This window comes from Balaenoptera ricei, chromosome 2 (genome assembly GCF_028023285.1).
Source record: "Balaenoptera ricei isolate mBalRic1 chromosome 2, mBalRic1.hap2, whole genome shotgun sequence".
Classification (NCBI taxonomy): Eukaryota; Metazoa; Chordata; class Mammalia; order Artiodactyla; family Balaenopteridae; genus Balaenoptera; species Balaenoptera ricei.
In genome coordinates this window covers 112,796,480-112,816,115 of record NC_082640.1, presented here as the reverse complement: position 1 = coordinate 112,816,115, position 19,636 = coordinate 112,796,480, and the positions used below count along the sequence as shown (strand labels likewise).

The following is a 19,636-nucleotide window of genomic DNA, read 5'->3' as shown; positions in this document are numbered from 1 at the left end:
CTTGTGGCATGTGGGATCTTAGTTCCCTGACCAGGGATTGAACCCGTGCCCCCTGCCTTGGGAGCACGGAGTCTTAACCACTGGACCGCCGGGTAAGTCCCTCCACAGTATTTTATGAGACAAGGTTATGAGAAGTATTTTAATAAAAGGATCGATCTGTTGTGGTTGTTTAGGTTTTTTTCCAGGTCTCTATTTTTGGTTTTGTTTTTAAGGAAAATGGAAGTAAAGACCGACTAATTAATAGAACAAAGTGCCTTCTACAGGGAAGGTAAAGTTGGGAGGCAAAGCTGCTTTAAGGGACAAGATAATTAGTTGTGGTTTAGGTATGCTGATATAGATGGGAGGGAATAGTGAATCACTCTCCTCCCCCAATCCCTCACCCCCTCCTATCAGAGAGACTCTGAGTCAAAAGAATTTTGTCGAGGCTGGCATCCATTATGACTGAGAATCAGATATTAAAAGTGCCAAATAAAAATTCTTGCTTGCCATCCAGCTGTACAAGGATTGAGTCATTAGCCACTGCAGTCCCTGACCTTCAACACAACACAAAAGGATTTCAGGGTGGAGCTCAGGAATGAGGCAGTCTGTGCTCTGGGAAAACTGGCAGAACACCCTCAGATAATTAGATATTTTCAGGAGAAAATTTTGTGAACCCAATTGCTTGTATCTTCCCATACTTGGAAAAGCACCAAAATCATTAACTGAGATATCTGTGCCTCATGACTAGCAGGAGCCCTCCACCGAGACGTGTGCTTGATTGCACATACCCGCCCCCTTCTCCAAAATCAGACTTACTGACCTCCCCCCCTACCTCTTCAGAGCAGTTCCTCACAGCTACCTGAGAGTCTGTCTCCTGGGCTATAGTCCTTAATAAGTCCCCAGATAAAACTGAAACTCAGGAATTCCCTGGCAGGCCAGTGGTTAGGACTCTGCGCTTCCACTGCAGGGGGCCCAAGTTTGATTCCTGGTCTGAACTAAGATCCTGCAAGCCACATGGCACGGCCAAAAAAAGAAAAGTATGAAGTGTTTCTATCATGTCACCAGGCCCTCCCAGGGGAGTAAGAAAGAATCATATAATCCTCAATGCAAGGTAAGGACCAGAGCTTTGCTAAAAGGGAGGTAGGGTATCTTTAGTATGGATTCAGATTGTGTTGACTCAATTAATTAATAATGATAATAATGAATGACCCTGAGAGATGTGCTCACTTAATAGATCAACCTGTATAGGCATCAGAAAGCCCACAGCTCTCACTGTAGAAAGATTGGATTTAAAGAACTCAGAAGGTTGGACTTAAGGAACTCCAGAAACTGAAGCCTCCACTGGCAGGTCAGGAATGGAGGGAGGACCCATGGGGACACCCCTTCCTGTAAAGATCCAAGTCTACCTTCCATTGCACAGTGAAAGGGAAAATTCAGGCTAGCTAGAACTTCAGTTTTTATCTCTCTTACATTGTAATTCCCCTCTGAAATTGCCCGAACTTTCCAGTTAAGAACATCACAGGTCCTCTGGTGTATTCGTCCTGGGAAATCTGAGGGAATCAAGACACAAGAGGAAGGAGATGGATCTGTTCTTCCCTATTCCCTCCTAGCTCCTGAAGAGAAAGGGAGACAATCTATGGGTGAGTGGGTGGGAGGGGGCACAGACGATCCCTAGTGGCAGCAGAAAGGATCATACCCCTGAAGAAACCAGAGAGGATATACCAAAGAGACAGTGGAATAAACACCTTCTGGCTTCCCTTTGTAAACTAGCAAAGGCTGCCCTCTAGAAGGGAAAGGAAAGGAAGAGAAGAGCACCATCCAGCTCTGGAATTACACTGAATCTGTGGTGACAAGACATTCAGGTAGGAAATATCTGCTGCAGAGTTGGGAGGTGTGAGACTAGACCTTGTGTACCCATATTTGGATCAGATGCAAAAACAACTGAGTCATCAACATAAAGATAATATTTAAATATTTTTTAAATATATGTGAACAGTATGAAGGTTCCTTAAAAATCTAAAAATAGAACTACCATACGACCCAGCAATCCCACTACTGGGCATATACCCTGAGAAAACCATAATTCAGAAAGAGTCATGTACCACAATATTCATTGCAGCTCTATTTACAATAGCCAGGACATGGAAGCAACCTAAGTGTCTATCAACAAATGAATGGATAAGGTGCAGCACATATATGCAATGGAATATAACTCAGCCATAAAAAGAAACGAAATCGAGTTATTTGTAGTGAGGTGGATGGACCTAGAGTCTGTCATACAGAGTGACGTAAGTCAGAAAGAGAAAAACAAATACCGTATGCTGACACATATATATGGAATCTAAAAAAAAAATGGTTCTGAAGAATCTAGGGGCAGGACAGGAATAAAGACGCAGACGTAGGGCTTCCCTGGTGGCGCAGTGGTTGAGAATCTGCCTGCCAATGCAGGGGACACGGGTTCGAGTCCTGGTCTGGGAAGATCCCACATGCCGCGGAGCAACAAAGCCCGTGAGCCACAACTACTGAGCCTGCGCGTCTGGAGCCTGTGCTCCGCAACAAGAGAGGCCGCGACAGTAAGAGGCCCGCGCATCGCGATGAAGAGCGGCCCCCGCTCTCCGCAACTGGAGAAAGCCCTCGCACAGAAACGAAGACCCAACACAGCCAAAAATAAATAAATAAATTTATAAAAAAAAAAAAAAAAAAAAAGACGCAGACGTAGAGAATGGACTTGAGGACACAGGGAGGGGGAAGGGAAGCTGGGACGAAGTGAGAGAGTGGCATGGACATATATACACTACCGAATATAATATTGATAGCTAGTGGGAAGCAGCCGCATAGCACAGGGAGATCAGCTGGGTGCTTTGTGACCACCTAGAGGGGTGGGATAGGGAGGGTGGGAGGGAGACGCAAGAGGGAGGAGATATGGGGATATATGTATATGTATAGCTGATTCACTTTGTTATAAAGCAGAAATTAACACACCATTGTAAAGCAATTATACTCCAATAAGGATGTTTAAATATATATATATATCTATGTGAGAAGGAGCAGGTACTAAATGCTAAACACTTTCGTAGGAGTTGCTCCTGCATGTTATGCCTTTGCATCCTCTTCCTTTTGCCACTAAGCCTGCATTGCAGGCTCTCCCTCATAAATCTCTCGTCTTGGCGGTAATATAGTATTTCTGCCACCAGGTGGAGGTGTCCCACTGCTCTTCACTTACTATCAAAGAGAAGAGATGTTCTTAAGAAATTTTGGGGGTGGGGGCAGGGGTCAGGTTCTTTGGTTCCACTAGTTATACAAATAAGCACTTGCCTTCACGCCCAAGAGCGAAAAGAATTTGAAGAGTGAGCATAAAAGGTCAGGCCGTGGCTGCCTCTTCCTCTCTTTTTGTTTTCTTAGTCCTTTGGTTTCCATGGGGATCTGTGTTTGAGCAGCAACTCTGAATCCATTTACTGCCCCTCAAGGCTTGGGGCTGAGCCCAGAGACTGGCTGTGAAGAACAGCAGGAGCTGGAATGGGTGGAAAGGAGGAGATTTATTTGGTAAATTTGGAGAGCAAAAGACGAGGACAGGTATAGAAGGAGGAGTGATGAGAGGAACCTTGGAATGGAGTGCACAGAGGAATGTGAAAGGCAAATAATGTTTTAGTTCAAATAAAATTTGGGGACATTAAAGTCTTTTCCAAAACTCTCCAATTGTCTTATTACCATAGACCATTTCAGGACACATTCTGGGCCCTTTATAATACCAGGTCCTCTCCTACCCCTATCCAAAAACATCAGTAGACCTGTGTCAGAACCTGCCTGGGGTCCTGATATGTCCTCCTGTTCCAAAAGCACTCTGGAGCAAGAGATGAGAATTCCAAGGAAAGACCATCCACTGTATTCCCCCGGTATGGTATAGTGCCTGACACATGGTAAACTCTCAGTAAAATATTTGTTGAATGGATGAATAAATAAAAGCAATAAGAATAGGATAGCTTTGGGAATTCCCTGGTGATCCAGTGGTTAGGACTCTGCGCTCTCACTGCCGAGGTCCTGGGTTTGATCCCTAGTCAGGGAACTAAGATCCAAGCCACGTAGCGTGGCCAAAAAAAATAAATATAGAAATAAAAATTTTTTTAATATGATAGCTTTAGCTTTAACTAATTTTACTTAATTCTAGCATGAGAGAAGACAAACTAGAGACAAAGAAAAAATGTTGTCTTTTCTTGTCATCAAAATCATGAGGATGTTAATGTGTTCATTCACAGATCAATTCATTCAAAGATCGATTAGGGGGTTTTGTTGCTTTTCTGCTTAATCAGAGGTTTTTTCATATTTGCATTACTAATAGCCCCTGTTTCTAAGAGTTATTTGCATTTCCGTCAGTTTGGGCCACTATTCAGTATCCATTCACAGATAGCAGTTGATCTACATATGAACAGCGCTCTACCTGGTGATAGAATCAAGTTTTCCCCCTTAATCGCTTACTTTTCAGCCCCACCTTTCCACCTCACTTTCTCTCCCATTATCCTGTTTAATTACCACTCTCTATAATTATCTAATTTATTTACTTGCATTTTTATTGCTCGTCACCTCCCACAGCTAACAAGCTCCTTGCTGCTTTCCTCACAGAGCCTTCTATTCTAAATTTTAGAGTCTAAATACTCGTCTTACCTTTTTTTTGAAAAACTCCATTTTAAGTGAATTCTTCATGATCCTCCTTTAATCTATTCACCCTCCTGCCCTCCAGTTGGAAGTGACCTTTCCTTCCTCTGAATGAGTACACATTTGATCTGCATTTCTCAGCGCACTCACCACTTGACATAATAATATTACCATCAAATGTAGTGAGCTTGAAAGATTGGCCAGGCACTGGGCCAAATGCTTTAACTGTTTTGTTAAATCTCCACCACAATCCTATCAAGTAGACACTATTAATCTCGTTTTTATTTTATTTTATTTTGGCCGTGCCACGTTGTCTTGCAGGATCTTAGTTCCCAGACCAGGGATTGAACCCAGGCCCTCATCAGTGAAAGCACCGAGTCCTAACCACTGGACCCCTAGGGAACTCCTTTAACCTCATTTTTATATGAGGAAACCAAGGCTCAGAGAAGTTAAGTAAAATGCCCCAAATCATGCAGCTGATTGGTGGTAAAGGCAATTTAAACCCAAAAAGTCACAGCCAGAATCCATATAGTCTTTGAGCACAGACTTTGTTGTAAGGAAAATGTGTTAGAGCCTCAGCTCCATAATTCACGGCAGCATGACCCTCAGCAATTTACTAACCTCTCTAAACCTCAATTTCCTAGTTGGTAAAATGGGGATAATAATGTCTACCTCACAAGATCACTGCAAGACAGAGCCTCACATAGCCTTGTCAAAAAGAAGTGCCCCCCCCCCAAAAAAAAGAAGTGGCCCATAAAGAGTAGCTATTAGCATTACCTGCTTACCTGTTTTACCTCCCATACCTAGTTAACACTCCTTCCAGAAGGATCTGTTTTTATCCTCTTTGCATTTGTGACATCTAGCACAGTGTTTTATATATCGTAACTAAACACCACGGACATATGTTTAATAGAGGGATGGGGGGAGGGAGGGAAGAATGGATGAATGGATTAATTGATTGATAATTTATTGCTGGTGACAATCAGTCCAAGTCAAATCTCCTTTCTTCTTCCCCTGGAACTTTATGCATACTCTATGAAATTTCTTCACATTGTATTACATATGTGTGTGTGTGTGTGTGCGTGTGTATATACATTTTTTTTTTTTTTGCTGCGCTGCACGGCTTGCAGGACCAGGGATTGAACCCAGGCCCCGGAAGTGAAAGTGTGAAGTCCTAACCACTGGACCACCAGAGAATTCCCTGTACTGTATTATGTTTTCTTGTTTAATATTTCCCTGCTTGTCAAGGAGAGGCAGGTCCATGTCTCATTTACCTTTGTCGCCATAGTATCTCAGTTCTGTTGTTCATCTCTTAATATGAGCATGCATGTGATTCTATGTTGAGAAGTACATATTTTTTTAATTCTACTTGCTCCTTAAATGCAGGTCTGGTGAGTGAAATATGAAATGCATTTGATAAATGTTTGTTGAGAGTATAACTAGTTGGAAGACCTAGCTTGGTCCTTATGTCCCAAAAGAAGAAAAGAGTTTCTCTGGCTTGGGCTGGGGTTTAAATCCTGAGGTGATTCTGTCATCTGGAGATACAGAATCATGAACCTGTAAGCTGCTTTGGGTTTGTTTTTGTTTTTGTTTTTAATTTTACTCCTTTTTTTTTTTTTAATTTATTTTTGGCTGCATTGGGTCTTCGTTGCTGCGCGCAGCCTTTCTCTAGTTGCAGCAACCAGGGGCTACTCTTGGTTGTGGTGTGCGGGTTTCTCATTGCGGTGGCTTCTCTTGCTGCGGAGCACGGGCTGTAGGCACGCGGGCTTCAGTAGTTGCGGCGCATGGGCTCAGTAGTTGTGGCACACGGGCTTAGTTGCTCCGCGGCATGTGGGATCCTCCCGGACTAGGGATCGAACCCGTGTCCCCTACATTGGCATGTGGATTCTTTTTTTTTTTTTTGGCATGTGGATTCTTGACCACTGCGCCACCAGGGAAATCCCCTGCTTTGGTTTTTGACTGGACTTAACTTCTAGAGGTCACAAAGATCGGCAGGCCTGAAGATTGTTGGTTAATTTTAATATTTTAACTTAATTTAAAATTTAAATGAAATTTCAATATGCAAATTCAATTATAATCACATTAAGGTTTGTGGAAGAAAGGGAGAAACAACAACTTAAGGAATGTAGTCGGAATGCAGTCCATCCCACTCTGGCATTCCATTCAGTGAGCACACAGTGAGTCTCTCCGTTCTCCTGACCCTCTCTAATATAAGCACAAATATGATTCTATATTGATACTTTTTATTCTACCTACCCCCTAAATGCGGGCCTTCTACGTCATTTGATACTCAAAGAAATGATCATCTGTTCCAATACCAGAGCGAAACAGTCTCTTGTGCATTCCTTCCTCAGGGATTTTCAACTTTGCCTCCAGATGATTTTGTCTTAACTAGTGCCTTTAGAAACTGACTCCCATGGATCTATTTTTGCAGAACCCTGTGGAGAAACTGTTGCAACAGACACACTTTGTTGATTCACGTAGATAGTCACATGTAAAACACAGAGGTTAAAGCCACGTGTTAAAGTCATCTGGTCTAACCTTATCACTACACATGAGGAAACTGAAGTCTGGACAGAGAAAGGTGATTTTCCCAAGGTGATTTGACTGGGAAGTGGCAGAGTCTACTAAAACCCAAATCAATGATTTCCCCACTAAAAATGGAAATATGCGTCATATTTCAATATAAGCTCCTGGAGGGTAGAAAGGACATGAGGTTATATTCACATACATCATTCCCAGCTAGCACAGAGTGATACCCAATGAATATCAAAGAATGGCCAAACTATGATTTCATATAAATGTGCTTTTTTTTTTTTTTTTTCTGCCACTGCTGCACAGCTCACAGGATCTTAGTTCCCTGACCAGGGATCAAACCCTGGCCCCAGCAGTTAAAGCATCGAGTCCTAACCACTGAGCCACCAGGGAATTCCCTAAATGTGCTTTTTATTTTGAAAATTATATATTTTTAATGCTCTTATTTTAAACAGATCTTACGTTTAGAAGGGATTTCATCTTACTCTAATGGTATGGCACTGTTTCGTTTGTTTTCTAAGATTTTAGAGTATGTAATGTGATTTTATTGTTTATTTTCTAAGGTTACTTTCAGGTATCTTGTGGAGGGAGGGAAATGTTCCTTCTTCCATTTCAAGAAAAAAATACTGGTATTTCAAGCTGACTGAATAAAGAAGGACAGCTTAGAAATGGTGAGTAAGGATGGGGAGGTTTGCAGTATAAAGATGGGAGCAGGGCTTCCCTGGTGGCGCATTGGTTGAGAGCCTGCCTGCTAATGCAGGGGACACGGGTTTGAGCCCTGATCTGGGAAGATCCCACATGCCACAGAGCAGCTAGGCCTGTGAGCCACAATTACTGAGCCTGCGCGTCTGGAGCCTGTGCTCCACAACAAGAGAGGCCGCGATAGTGAGAGGCCCGCGCACCGCGATGAAGAGTGGCCCCCGCTTGCCACAACTAGAGAAAGCCCTCGCACAGAAACGAAGACCCAACACAGCCATAAATAAATAAATAAAAATTAAAAAAAAAAAAAAGATGGGAGCAGGTGATGGAAAGAATAACTCCCCTTGAATAGCAAGCTTGTTTCTCCCAATTCTCCCTCTGTACCCTCTCTTTTCTTTCAGACTTTCATCCAGTTTTTTTTTTGAAACATACACATATCCTGGTGACATTTATCCCTTGACCAAACGATGGGAACAGAAGTCACTGAACCATATAGGGCAAGGAAATATCTAAACCTCATAGAGTAGAATTTGGTCACTACGTTTCTCCTCCATCATCGCTAATTTCTGCTCCAAATCCACTGATCCCCTTTCTTCATCTTTGTATATACATTTTAAAACATATATACCTTTATACCTCTCTCTGTATATATGTATATATACGGAGAGAGAACAGAGAGAGAGAGAGATACAGATAATATACATATATACACAGATATATAGATATAGATATCTGTATATATTAATCTATCTACAGAGAGGGAGAGAGAGAGAGGAGAGATAGTATTCACAACATGTGTAGTAAATTCCTGAACTTCATATTAGATTCCATGGGATTAAGTGGATCATGGGGTCAAGAAATGTGCAATGCACTTTAAGATGGAGAAAGAATAGAGAATCAAACAGTATATGATTATTAAATAACATAAGTACTATGTTGCCATTCAGTCTCATAAAAATGCTTGATTGCAGGGAGGCACAGAATTCTCCACAATATACACCATGAATCATTTTATTTTTTTTAACTGAAGTCTCGTTGATTTACAATATTGTGTTAGTTTCTGGCGTACAGCAAAATGATTCAGACATATATATGTGTGTATATGTATATTCTTTTCCATTATGGTTTATGACAGGATATTAATATAGTTCCCTGTGCTGTACAGTAGGACCTAGTTGTTTATCTCTTTTGTATATAGTAGGTTGTATCTGCTAATCCCAAACTCCTAATTTATCCTTCCCCAACCCTCTTCCCCCTTTGGTAACCATAAGTTTGTTTTCCTGTCTGTGAGTCTATTTCTGTTTTGTAAGTTCATTTGCATTGTATTTTAGATTCCACATATAAGCGATATCATATGACATTTGTCTTTCTCTTTCTGACTTACTTCACTTAGTATGATAATCTCTAGGTCCATCCATGTTGCTGCAAATGGCATTATTTCATTCTTTTTTATGGCTGAGTAATATTCCATTGTGTATGTATACCACATCTTCTTTATCCATTCATCTGTTGATGGACATTTAGGTTGCTTCCATGTCTTGGCTATTGTAAACAGTGCTGCTATGAACGTTGGGGTGCATGTATCTTTTTGAATTAAGAGTTTTTGTCTTTTCTGGATGTATACCTGGGAGTGGGATTGCTGGATCATATGGTAACTCTATTTTTAGTTTTTTAAGGAACCTCCATACTGTTTTCCATAGTAGCTGCACCAATTTACATTCCCACCAACAGTGTAGGAGCGTTTCCTTTTTATTTGTTAACTTTTTAATGATGGCCATTCTGACCACTGTGAGGTGATACCTCATTGTAGTTTTGATTTGCATTTCTCTAATAACTATTGATGTTGAGCATCTTTTCATGTTCCTGTTGGCCATCTGTATGACTTCTTTGGAGAAATGTCTATTTAGGTCTTCTGCCCATTTTTCAACTGGGTTGTTTGTTTTTTTGTCATTGAGTTGTAAAAGCTGTTTGTATCTTTTGGAAATTAAGCCCTCATCAGTTGTATCATTTGCAAATATTTTCTCCCATTCCATAGGTTGTCTCTTCATTTTGCTTATGGTTTCCTTTGCTGTGCAAAATCTTATAAGTTTGATTAGGTCCCATTTGTTTATTTTTGATTTTATTTCTATTGCCTTGCCTTGGGAGACTAACCTAAGAAAACATTGCTACGATTTATATCAGATAATGTTTTGCCTATGTTCTCTTCTAGGTACAGCATGCATCTTTAACTTCCATATTTAAGCCAGTGTTATTCACCTCAAACCCACAAAAGTCCAGTAAAGTCAATTATTTACAGCAACTCTTCCAGTTCTTAGCTCCTCTCTCTTTTACCTCATTTGCTATCTAGCCCCTTTGGACTAGCAGGTTGCCTTTTGGATTTCAGCTCCTCCTAGTTCTCCTCAAGTATTCTGGCTTTGATTTGCCCCATCAGCTCTTCTTACTTTGGACTATCTTCTACAGTAAGCTTGCTCTGATCAACTCCATGTCTTGGCTCATTTTGAGGCCATAAGACAGTTCCAGGGTAAATGAGGAGCCACATCAGAAGTCCCTAAGAATCCTGGGATTATCCCAGTTATGGATGAGGAATAAAGGAGCAGCATAATTTGGAAATGGAAATAATATGAAAAACAAACAAAAGGTTGAAGTCCAATTATCACCAAAAGATTGAAGTCCAATTGCAAAATAGCTGCGTAACAATAAACTGGACAGTGTTTGTTTTATTTTCTGTTGTGTACTAGGTACTTAGCACATAGTAGGTGCTTTAAAAATATTTGTTGAATGAATAAATGTGAATGAATAAACTCTACCAAGGGCAGATTTAAAGGATTTGCACTCAAAATATAATTAGGAATCAATTAGGCATGATCAAAAATTTTCTCAATACTTAAATTAGTCACTGAATGATCCTGTTCCTGGGCATAGTCTCCAATGTGGGGAAATGGATTATTATTTGATTGAAATAGTTTAAGGTATTTAGTTATCAGAATGGAATTGGCTCCTAAAATACAGTGGTCCCCACAAGAAAAAAGAGTTCATAAATTCTAGGGCAGATTGAGAAATTAATTTAAGATCTAGCTTTCAAATTTTTACTTCTGCTTGGATTCCCTCTCATTCTTGCCTCTTCCCATTTATTCTCTAGTTCCACGGCCTAGTGCAAAGGGCAATTCCCTGAGATGAGATCTGGTTCTGGAGAAACTTTTGAAAAGTCTTTTAACCTTTCTCGGTCTTAGTTTCTTTATCAGAAAAGTGAGATTTGGACATGATCCCCGTGGCCCCCTTCTAGCTCCAAAGTCCTTGGGAGTCACTTGTTCCTCTTCTTAAAGTTTCCTTCTGAAGGCTCTGACCATGTTTCTATTACAGGTTGTCAGTTATTCGTATTTTCTGACATACTTCAATCCCTTTGTTCTTATTCCTCCAAAGAGTTGCCTCTGTGACTTACCTCTTTCTTTCCCATCGCTCTGATTTGTTTTTCCTTCTGATGGCTTGGGGTTTAGTTGCTGTTGCTGCTGTTGTTTTGCCTTTGTCATCATGCTCCCTCCCCACCTTGCCCTCACTGCTCGTACCTCATTTGTTGATTTTCTTTCAAATAACCAACCTCAGGCTCCCCAGAACTTTAGCAAATTGTTCCTATAATTTCGTCCTTGAAAACACACACACAAACACACACACAAACACACGCACACGCACGCACACACACACACTCACGTGCACGCGCACACACTCACGCGCGCGCACACACTCCTCCCCACCCCCACCCTAGGCTTCTCCAACTGCCTGCTAGGCTCCTGGCCCTTCCCCCACAACCTCCCTTTCCTGTTCCACAACCTTGACCTCTTCACAAACTCCGTTTCCCCTTTATTTAACATCAGTAACATGGAGAAATTAAGGAACACAAAAAGAATAACTTCTGTCCTTTCTCTTATGAATGTTTAAATTCGTGCCATCCTTTGCAGAATGAACTCTGAAAAGAAACACCAGAAAAGCCTCAGTCCGAATGACCTCCTCGATCTTCACTCCCTCCCTCTGCCCCTAAAACACCATGGCAACTGCCACCTGAAAGAGGCCAGGCGGAAATCATCCAGTAAAACCAAGGTTTGCTTGCCAATGCTTTCTTATTTAATAAAGTTCTGCAAAGGGTACTTTTCCCTTACCCTTCATTGCCTTAACTCCCTTAATGCTAGCAAGACAAAGAACATGTGGTAGTACATGTGATTATAAGAACCATCATTTGTTGTAGATATTTACTTGTAGGTCTTCAGTTTTTCTCTGTAAGTCGAAAGTTTGTCATCCTCCAGGTCTGCACCCAGAAAGTGAGGCCTATAGCAGAGGCAGAAATCAGTGGGATGGCAATAAATGGTCACACTGTGGCGAAAAAAACACAGGCTGTCCAATCAGGCATTACTTGGGCAAATTTCAACCTGCTGTTTATCAGCTGTAAGACCTTGAACAAGAAAGCTACTTTGCGTCTCCATGCCTCAGTTTCTTCATTTGGAAAATGGGGTGTTCTGCTTGTCTAAAATGGGGATTATACAATGTTTACCTTGCAAAGTTATTTTAAGGATTAAATGAGACCGTGCAATCAAAGGGCGTAGTAAGCAGAATGCACCCAAGCTATGATTAGCTATGACTATGGTTATCAATAGAAAGGTTACATGCTTTCTAGACTCCTAGTTTAGTTCTCTTGCAATGAAAATCAAATTCCTCATGGGATTCTAACTTTCAGGAAGGTAGACGAAATGCTTCCACAGTGCCTGCTCCTCTACAAACTAGAAACAGAGGAATGAGAAGAGCAGAGTATTGTCCGGAGAGAAGAGGCCTTCAATGAAATGGCAAAGAATTTCCTGGACTCCCACATGACTGTAGTTGTATTTTTAGAGCAAAAGCCACTATGAGTCTAGAAACACTTTCAGTGACTTAAAAGTATATTACTCTCAACAACATCAACAAACATTTGGGCAACAGTAGTATATACATTTGAGAGGCATGTTATTTATTGGGGCCACGGGCTGGGCTCGCTTCATGTGTACATGGATTCCCCTGCAACAACACTGCAGACTCCTAAGAACCTAGAGCTTATGGTTTAGAAAGCAACAGTCAAGCTCAATTGTCTCAAACTGCAAAAGGATCATTTAAGAGCTTATTTTTAAATCGTAGGCTCCAACCCCCCCCCACCCCAGAGATTGATTAAGTAGATCAGGGGTAGAGGCTAGGAATGTGAATTCTCGGTAAATTCCCCATGCGGTTGATTACCTTGAGTCCAGAGGAGTTACAGAGCTCTGGGAATTAGCATCCCTGACTGGCCCCTCTTCTTTCTCTTCCAAGGATCTCATTCCAATCACCTACCTTCTCTTTGTTCTTCACAGTTCTGGGCTTCTTTAACTGGAGTGTTGCGCTGATATCACAAAACAACGTGTAGGAAAATCTCTGAGAGTCAAACATAATGACTGGCTTTCTTCAAAGAGCAACAACATTCAATTATGCTTCAATTTTTTTAAAAAGCAACATCATATCTTTGCATTTCAGGGACTTATTTTTTTGATACCAACAGTACCTTAACATCCATTTTAGCTAATTCAGAGGCAACCTGTGCTCACAAATGAAGGATACAGAGATTATGCTCGAGTGGTCTGGCTTGAAAATTGGCTCCACAATGTAAACACCCAACAGTACTTTAAGCTATTCCTGAAGAGAGGAAAAATTTTAAGTCAATAGGGAAGCCAAAATAGAAAATGTTGATAAAATTAGAAAATATCATAAGGAGGAACCACAAAACCAGAATAAGAAGTCCATCTTCACCACCAACTCACCCCATCCAGAACATCCTCCCCCACTAGAGCCTCTCAGTCTCCCACACATGAGAAGGAACTGGGGACAGGGTGCCAGGATAAGTCCCTTTTTCCCATCCTTTATTATCTTCAACGCCCTTGAGTGCCTCTTCAGCTTTTTTGGGAACTTAACTGCTTAGTTTACGAGGTCAAATGACTATGGAACATTTTCCCAAAATTAAATCACCAATTAAAGAAAGAACAGTGTTGTTTTAATATTCTCTTCTGCTGTTTCTCTCAATCTCTCTCTCTCTCATTTCTCTCTCTCCTTTCATTCTCTTGCTCTTTCTCTCCCTCCCTTCTTTTCTCCCTCTCTCTCCCTCTCTCTCCTTCCCCTCCCCTCTCCACTTCACCACACACACAAACCCCTTTTCAAAGGGGCTTTTTTCCAACTCAGTGAAGTAAAGTCTTTGCCCCTTTGTGGGGAAGGCTCATTAACATTCCCACAGCAGCATCTCTTCAAGGATTTTACTTTTGTAACTCTGTGGGGAGGTCAAGAGGCCACAGTGGAGAGGTAAAAGGAAAAAATGGTAAATGGGGGAGGGCGGAAGAAAGGAGAGGAGGGGAAAGAGCCCTTCCTTTCACAATAAGGCCAGCAAGAAGGAGGGTGGACCAAAGTAGGAAAAGACCAGACAGACAAGACTCAGTAAAGAGATGAATATTGGGCCCCCAGATCTGCCCTTGGAGATCTCCAGATTCCTGAGAAAAGCAGAAAGCTATGTTCCTTCTCTCATTTCTTTTCCTCAAAGAGGAAGTACAGATGGAAACAGTGGAATGAACGAGTGACAAAACCCAGTCTATTCCACTGAGAAATTAGAAGCTTTCCTGGCCCCAGTGTTCCCATTTCCCCTACAATAGCCTAGTGATAACTGCACCTGTCTACCACAGGGAGGTTAACAGAATGAATGAGACAATGTCAGCAAGAGTTCCAAGGGTTGACCATGACGGAGCCACTCAAGGTCCTGACCCCAAAGGACTGGGAAAATAATGGAGATTCAGTGAACTCCAAAGCAAAGATCAGAGTGCTTTCCAAATCTCTTCAGATGGTGGTACCTGCTTCATTTATCACCAGCAACCCTCCTACCATCTGTCTCTCTCTCCTTTTCTTAGTATTGCCAAAATAGCCTGGACTTGTGTAAGGGAAGAAATGACGGAAACTTCAAGTTTGCACCCAACACTGAGTGAGCTTTGCTTTGCTATTCTCTGAAGACACAGCCATCAGAGATTTGCATCACTCAACTCCAAAGGGGAAAATCATTCCCACTTTCCTAACAGATGGTGTTTCAGATGCTCTCTTAGCCAGAAGAGTAAAAGATAAATAAGGTTAAAAGAGAGGACCTAGGCATAAAGCTAGAAGATAGGGCATATCTGGATATTCTATACCCAGGGGTAACAGTAGTACCTTAAATTCAGGGAGGAACAGCAAGGTCAGAAGTTAAAGAACAATAAACCAATCACCCTTAAGTGTGCAAGCTGAACAGGAGAGATCCAGTTGGTTGGCTGCCAAATGATGTATTCTTAAAGGTCAAACTTCACATCCACAAAGAAATTCTTTCCACAGAATCCCTGACAACTGTTTTCAGCCTCTGTGAGAACATATTACAGAGAGCTCACACATTTACTGGAGAGTCCATTACACTTTAGAAAGTTCCTTTATATTGAGCTGAAAGTGCCTCCTTGTAGCTTCTACTCTGAAGTACCAGAGAACTCATCTACATCATCTTCTCAAAGGTGGCATCCCTCAACCCTGGGAGCTGGACAGGAGTGGGAGAGACAGAAGAGACACTATTTTAAATGAGATTCCTTAAGATCAATCACTTTTTTTTTTTTCACACTAGGAGTCTGGTGGCATATTGTGCCTTTAACAATATAGAGGGGAAGAAACGCTAGACTACTGTCAGATACACCTGGCTTGCAGGCCTGTCTCTGTTGCATCATAGCTGTGCAATCTTGGATAGGTTACTTAACCTCACTGAGCCTTTCGGTTTATCTATAAAGAGGATCATCTATAAATAGGAGTAGTAAAACCGGCTGTGCTAACCTCAAAGTTGTAATACTCAAAATATGTCCTGTACACAAAAATATCCTATAAATTATAAAGAGATCTACATATATTAAGTTATTATTATAATGACCATTTTTACTCAATCTTTCTGTCAGCCTTTCACATCCTCATTTTTGACTGGCAGGTAGCTGACTTCTTGGCCTTCTAATCAGGATATACCAGAAAGTTCTCATTTCAGTTTATACCTCAGAAGCAGTCCCATCATCAAACAAGGTGGCATAGAATCATGAAATAACCAAAAAACACTGTGAAGAGCTTAGAAGAAGAGTTAGAAAAACAACCGAGGGACATTTTCTGAACAGACAGCACAGGGAGAGGCCGGGAGCCCGGGCAGGGAGGAGAGGGTTAAATCCTTTCCTCTGCAGTACAAAAGAAAAGAGTGTGCGGAAAGATTAGGATTTTTGCTTTTACAATGGGAGCTGCAGAAGCGTAGGGAAGAAGCTGAAGAAAAAAAAGGGGGCGTCTCCCCTTTAAAGACTTGCAGAGATTGAGAGAGAAAGAGAGAGAGAGAGAGAGTCAGGGACAGAGAATCAGAGCGCGCGCGTCTGTCTGTCTGTCTGTCCCTTGGAAGGGAGAACATCTCTGCTTCCCAGTGATTGGCACTGGGGGAGAGGCATCAGTTGGCTTCAGACCCAAGGGGGAGACCAGACCAGGTCACCCCGGTTAAGACTAAGTGAGCGTTGCCCCTCCCTGTCCCACCTCTCTCCACCCGGGAATGTCTCGGCGAAAGCAGCGGAAACCCCAACAGTTAATCTCGGACTGCGAAGGTCCCAGCGCGTCTGAGAACGGTGGGTGCCGGGGAGGGGTTGGGGGGGGGGCCTTGAGCCCAAGCCTGTGTGGGTCAGGCCAGGGCAAAGGGAGGGCACCCGGGCCATGGGCGAAACCAGGGGGAGAACTTGGTCGCTGGGGGGTTGAAAGAGTTGAGATGCAGCGTGTAAGGAGATGACCTGTGCTGGGGAGAAGCCCCGCTTGGCTTTTCTCAGGGTTGATTATGTTTGTGTTTTCTGTGTTGTTTTTCTCTGGATGAAATGGAGTTTTCAAACTGGCTCTGTCTCCCCACCCAAGAGTTTTCTCCCCAGGTCCCCCCCTTTGCTCAATGGTCTTTGTGCCGTTGCTAAGTAACCTCCTCAGACCTGAAGACCGTCTCTTAGGGGTGGGATTTTCCCCCCTTTTCTTTCTGGAGAGTTGGGTTGCAAGAGAATGAATTGGATAAACGTGAAGGGTCCCCTGAGGGAGAAGAGAAAAAAGTTTCTCATTGTTGGGCTGAGCAGAGAACAGATCAGAGCTCCCAGAGGGAGAGAGCTAATGTCGGTCAGATGCAGCCTGGTTTGGGGTGTGTATCTGTGTCACCTGGCGTAGAAGCTAGAGGAAAGTTCTGGATGAGGGGCTTAGGTTTGTGTTTCAAGGAAAGCCAAGCTAAAAACAGTGTATGAGTTAACCTACTTGTTGATACATTCATATCATTTTACGGGGATATGATCATTTGTTTAAGTAACAGATTTTCTTTATGAGGGGGGAAATTTTCATGTATTCTTATAACATTCCAATAAGTAAGAGGCAGCCAACAGAGCAACTAAAGTATTGAGAAGTGACATTGCCCAAAGTCTCAGAAACAGAGGCATAGTCAGGACAGAAACCTAGATTTCATGACATTTAGGGCTAGTGGTGCTCACTCCACCTAAACTAGGGTTTTCCAAGCTTGCTTGATTGTGGGTAGATCTGGGCTAGAGTCTGGGAATCTGTATCTTTGCAAATGTCCAGGTAATTCTTAGGATCGAGCAAGTTTGGGACAATCTGGTACGGCTACATATGTTCACACTGTGAAAGTCTGAAAGTCCTGGCTCAGGGATAAACTATTTATTTAGCAAACGGTTGATTCACCCAACAATGCAGTGTAGGATTAAGCACAAGTGTTCTGAAGGCAGACTTTCAGGATTCAAATCCTGGCTCTACCACTTGGTTAGCTGTGCGACCTTGTTGGTTTACTTTGCCTTTCTATGCCTCAGTTTCCTCATCTGTAAAATAGGGATGAATATGCTAGCTACCTCATTAGGTTACTGAGTTAATACATGTTAATACACTTGGAAAAATAACTAGCATAAATAAGTGCTTAATACATGTGGCACAGTCCCTAGCATAAATAAGTACTTAATATGTATTATTTTTTTTTTAAGATTTTTTTGATGTGGACCATTTTTAAAGTCTTTATTGAATTTGTTACAATATTGCTTCTGTTCTGTGTTTTGGTTTTTTGGCCGTGAGGCATGTGGGATCTTAGCTCCCCGACGAGGGATCGAATCTGCGCCCCCTGCATTGGAAGGCAAAGTCTTAACCACTGGACTGCCAGGGAAGTCTATTATTATTATTATTATTATTATTATTATTATTATTATTATTATTATTATTATTATTATTATATGTGAGTACAGTGCACTTCCTGTAAGTTCTGAAATATGACCAAAGCTCGGGAGACTCCTGGCAAACTTCAGCATTTCTTTATGAGATGTGTGCCATGAAAAGCTCTAGGATAATGTATTTGTAGTGGCTAAAACTAAAACATGGATTAAATTTACCTTTCCACCTGTTGTAAAAAAGGACTTGAGATCAAATCAGTTCACAACACGCTGCGGAACAACCTTAACAGACATATTGTGTTTTGGGTAGAACACATACCCCTCAAAGTCAGTGCTTTACTGGGATCCCACTGTGCCAATATTAAGAGGTGGCATGCTGGTGACATGCTTCCCTCCTGGGACACATTAGCTCCCCCTTAATGCTGCTGCAGGCCGGATGTTTCCTCCTCCTGCTCTACAGGAGACTTCCCCCAGAGCCTCAGAGTTGCCTTAAAGTCCTGCTCCCCTGCTGGTTAGATTGTGGAACAATGCTGAATCCCCTCCACCCCGGAGGTATCCTCTCCTCTCCCCCCTTCTCTCTTCTTCCCACATCCTCAGTTCACCCATTCCCTATACCACGGCTGAGGAAGAATCTGGGAGGGAGTCACAAGAAATCTTTCACAACTGCCCCAAGGGGATTCTCCAGCCCCTTGAACTATAGCTCCCACTTGTGGCTGTGAAAACTTGGGGGCACGGGGACGCTGCTGCAGAGCCGTCCCCATAGAAACAGCGCAGGCTTGAACTCAATGGCAGCAACAAATTTCAGTTGAAATTTTGCCTTTGAGCCATAAAAGTTAAAAACATAAATGTTAAGGAGCATGAAAGCAGTAGTAACCTTAAGAAAGATCTGCCTTCAGAATTCTCCTGAGAGACTGAAAATCCTTGGGCTACTTGTATGACCTGGCGTGTCACTGGGTCTCGTTTGTAAGATGAGGTGGCTAATATTTGATCAAATCGAAAATTCCTTCCTGCTTTTATAAGATATATAGATAGGGTTTCTATTCATTTATGTGATCTTCAGGCTCCTGAGTTTTCCTTCTGCCCCAGGGACTGTTTCTTGTTCTGCATGCCCCAAAATTAGGTAGGGAGGGCTCTTGTTCTGGGGCTCTTACACGTGTCCTTTTACAGGTGTACCTGTGGAACTATGGGCTTCATCATGACCGTCAGCAGACATTTATTTAGTAAGCTAGGGTGCCACTAAAGTTTTCAAGAGTCTTTGCCTTCTTTTAAGCAATGTTTACCATATGTGACAAGCAAATGCTGAGCCTTTGTTGCACATTTTAAAAGCCTCATCTGTGCAGTGACCTAAGATATCACCAAGGCACAGTCCGAAAAACCTGTTTTCCCGCCCTGTTTCTGCTCAGTTTCCCTGACCAGAACACCAAAACCTACCAGAATAGTTATTGCACATAAGTGATGAGAGGGAAATAGTCTATTTACTTAAAAACTCTGGAGAGAAAAAAAATTTCTGTCTCCCCTACAGAGTCTAG

The 19,636-nt window shown here is 42.1% G+C and overlaps 1 protein-coding gene and 1 long non-coding RNA gene across 9 annotated transcripts in view; one reads left to right on the top strand and one right to left on the bottom strand.

Annotated features, from left to right (window-relative positions):
- The window catches only part of SALL2 (spalt like transcription factor 2), a 63,253-nt gene that overhangs the window by 33,586 nt on the left and 10,031 nt on the right, over nucleotides 1-19,636 (top strand). For 2 of the 7 annotated variants that reach the window (XM_059913819.1, XM_059913817.1), the window contains exon 1: nucleotides 16,300-16,541. In XM_059913819.1, coding sequence (XP_059769802.1) covers nucleotides 16,469-16,541 — 73 coding nt within the window. In that variant the 5' untranslated portion in view covers nucleotides 16,300-16,468. Of the gene's footprint in view, nucleotides 1-11,816; nucleotides 11,956-16,298; nucleotides 16,542-19,636 lie in introns of those variants that run through there. The other 5 variants (XM_059913812.1, XM_059913810.1, XM_059913815.1 and 2 more) reach the window with 4 other exon arrangements.
- Nucleotides 12,109-19,636, bottom strand: part of LOC132359563 (uncharacterized) — a 24,701-nt gene continuing 17,173 nt past the window's right edge. For both annotated transcript variants that reach the window (XR_009500877.1, XR_009500876.1), the window contains exons 3-5: nucleotides 13,471-13,545; nucleotides 13,114-13,255; nucleotides 12,109-12,180 (exon numbers count right to left, since the gene is read on the bottom strand). This is a non-coding gene — a long non-coding RNA (uncharacterized LOC132359563). The remainder of the gene's footprint in view (nucleotides 12,181-13,113; nucleotides 13,256-13,470; nucleotides 13,546-19,636) is intronic.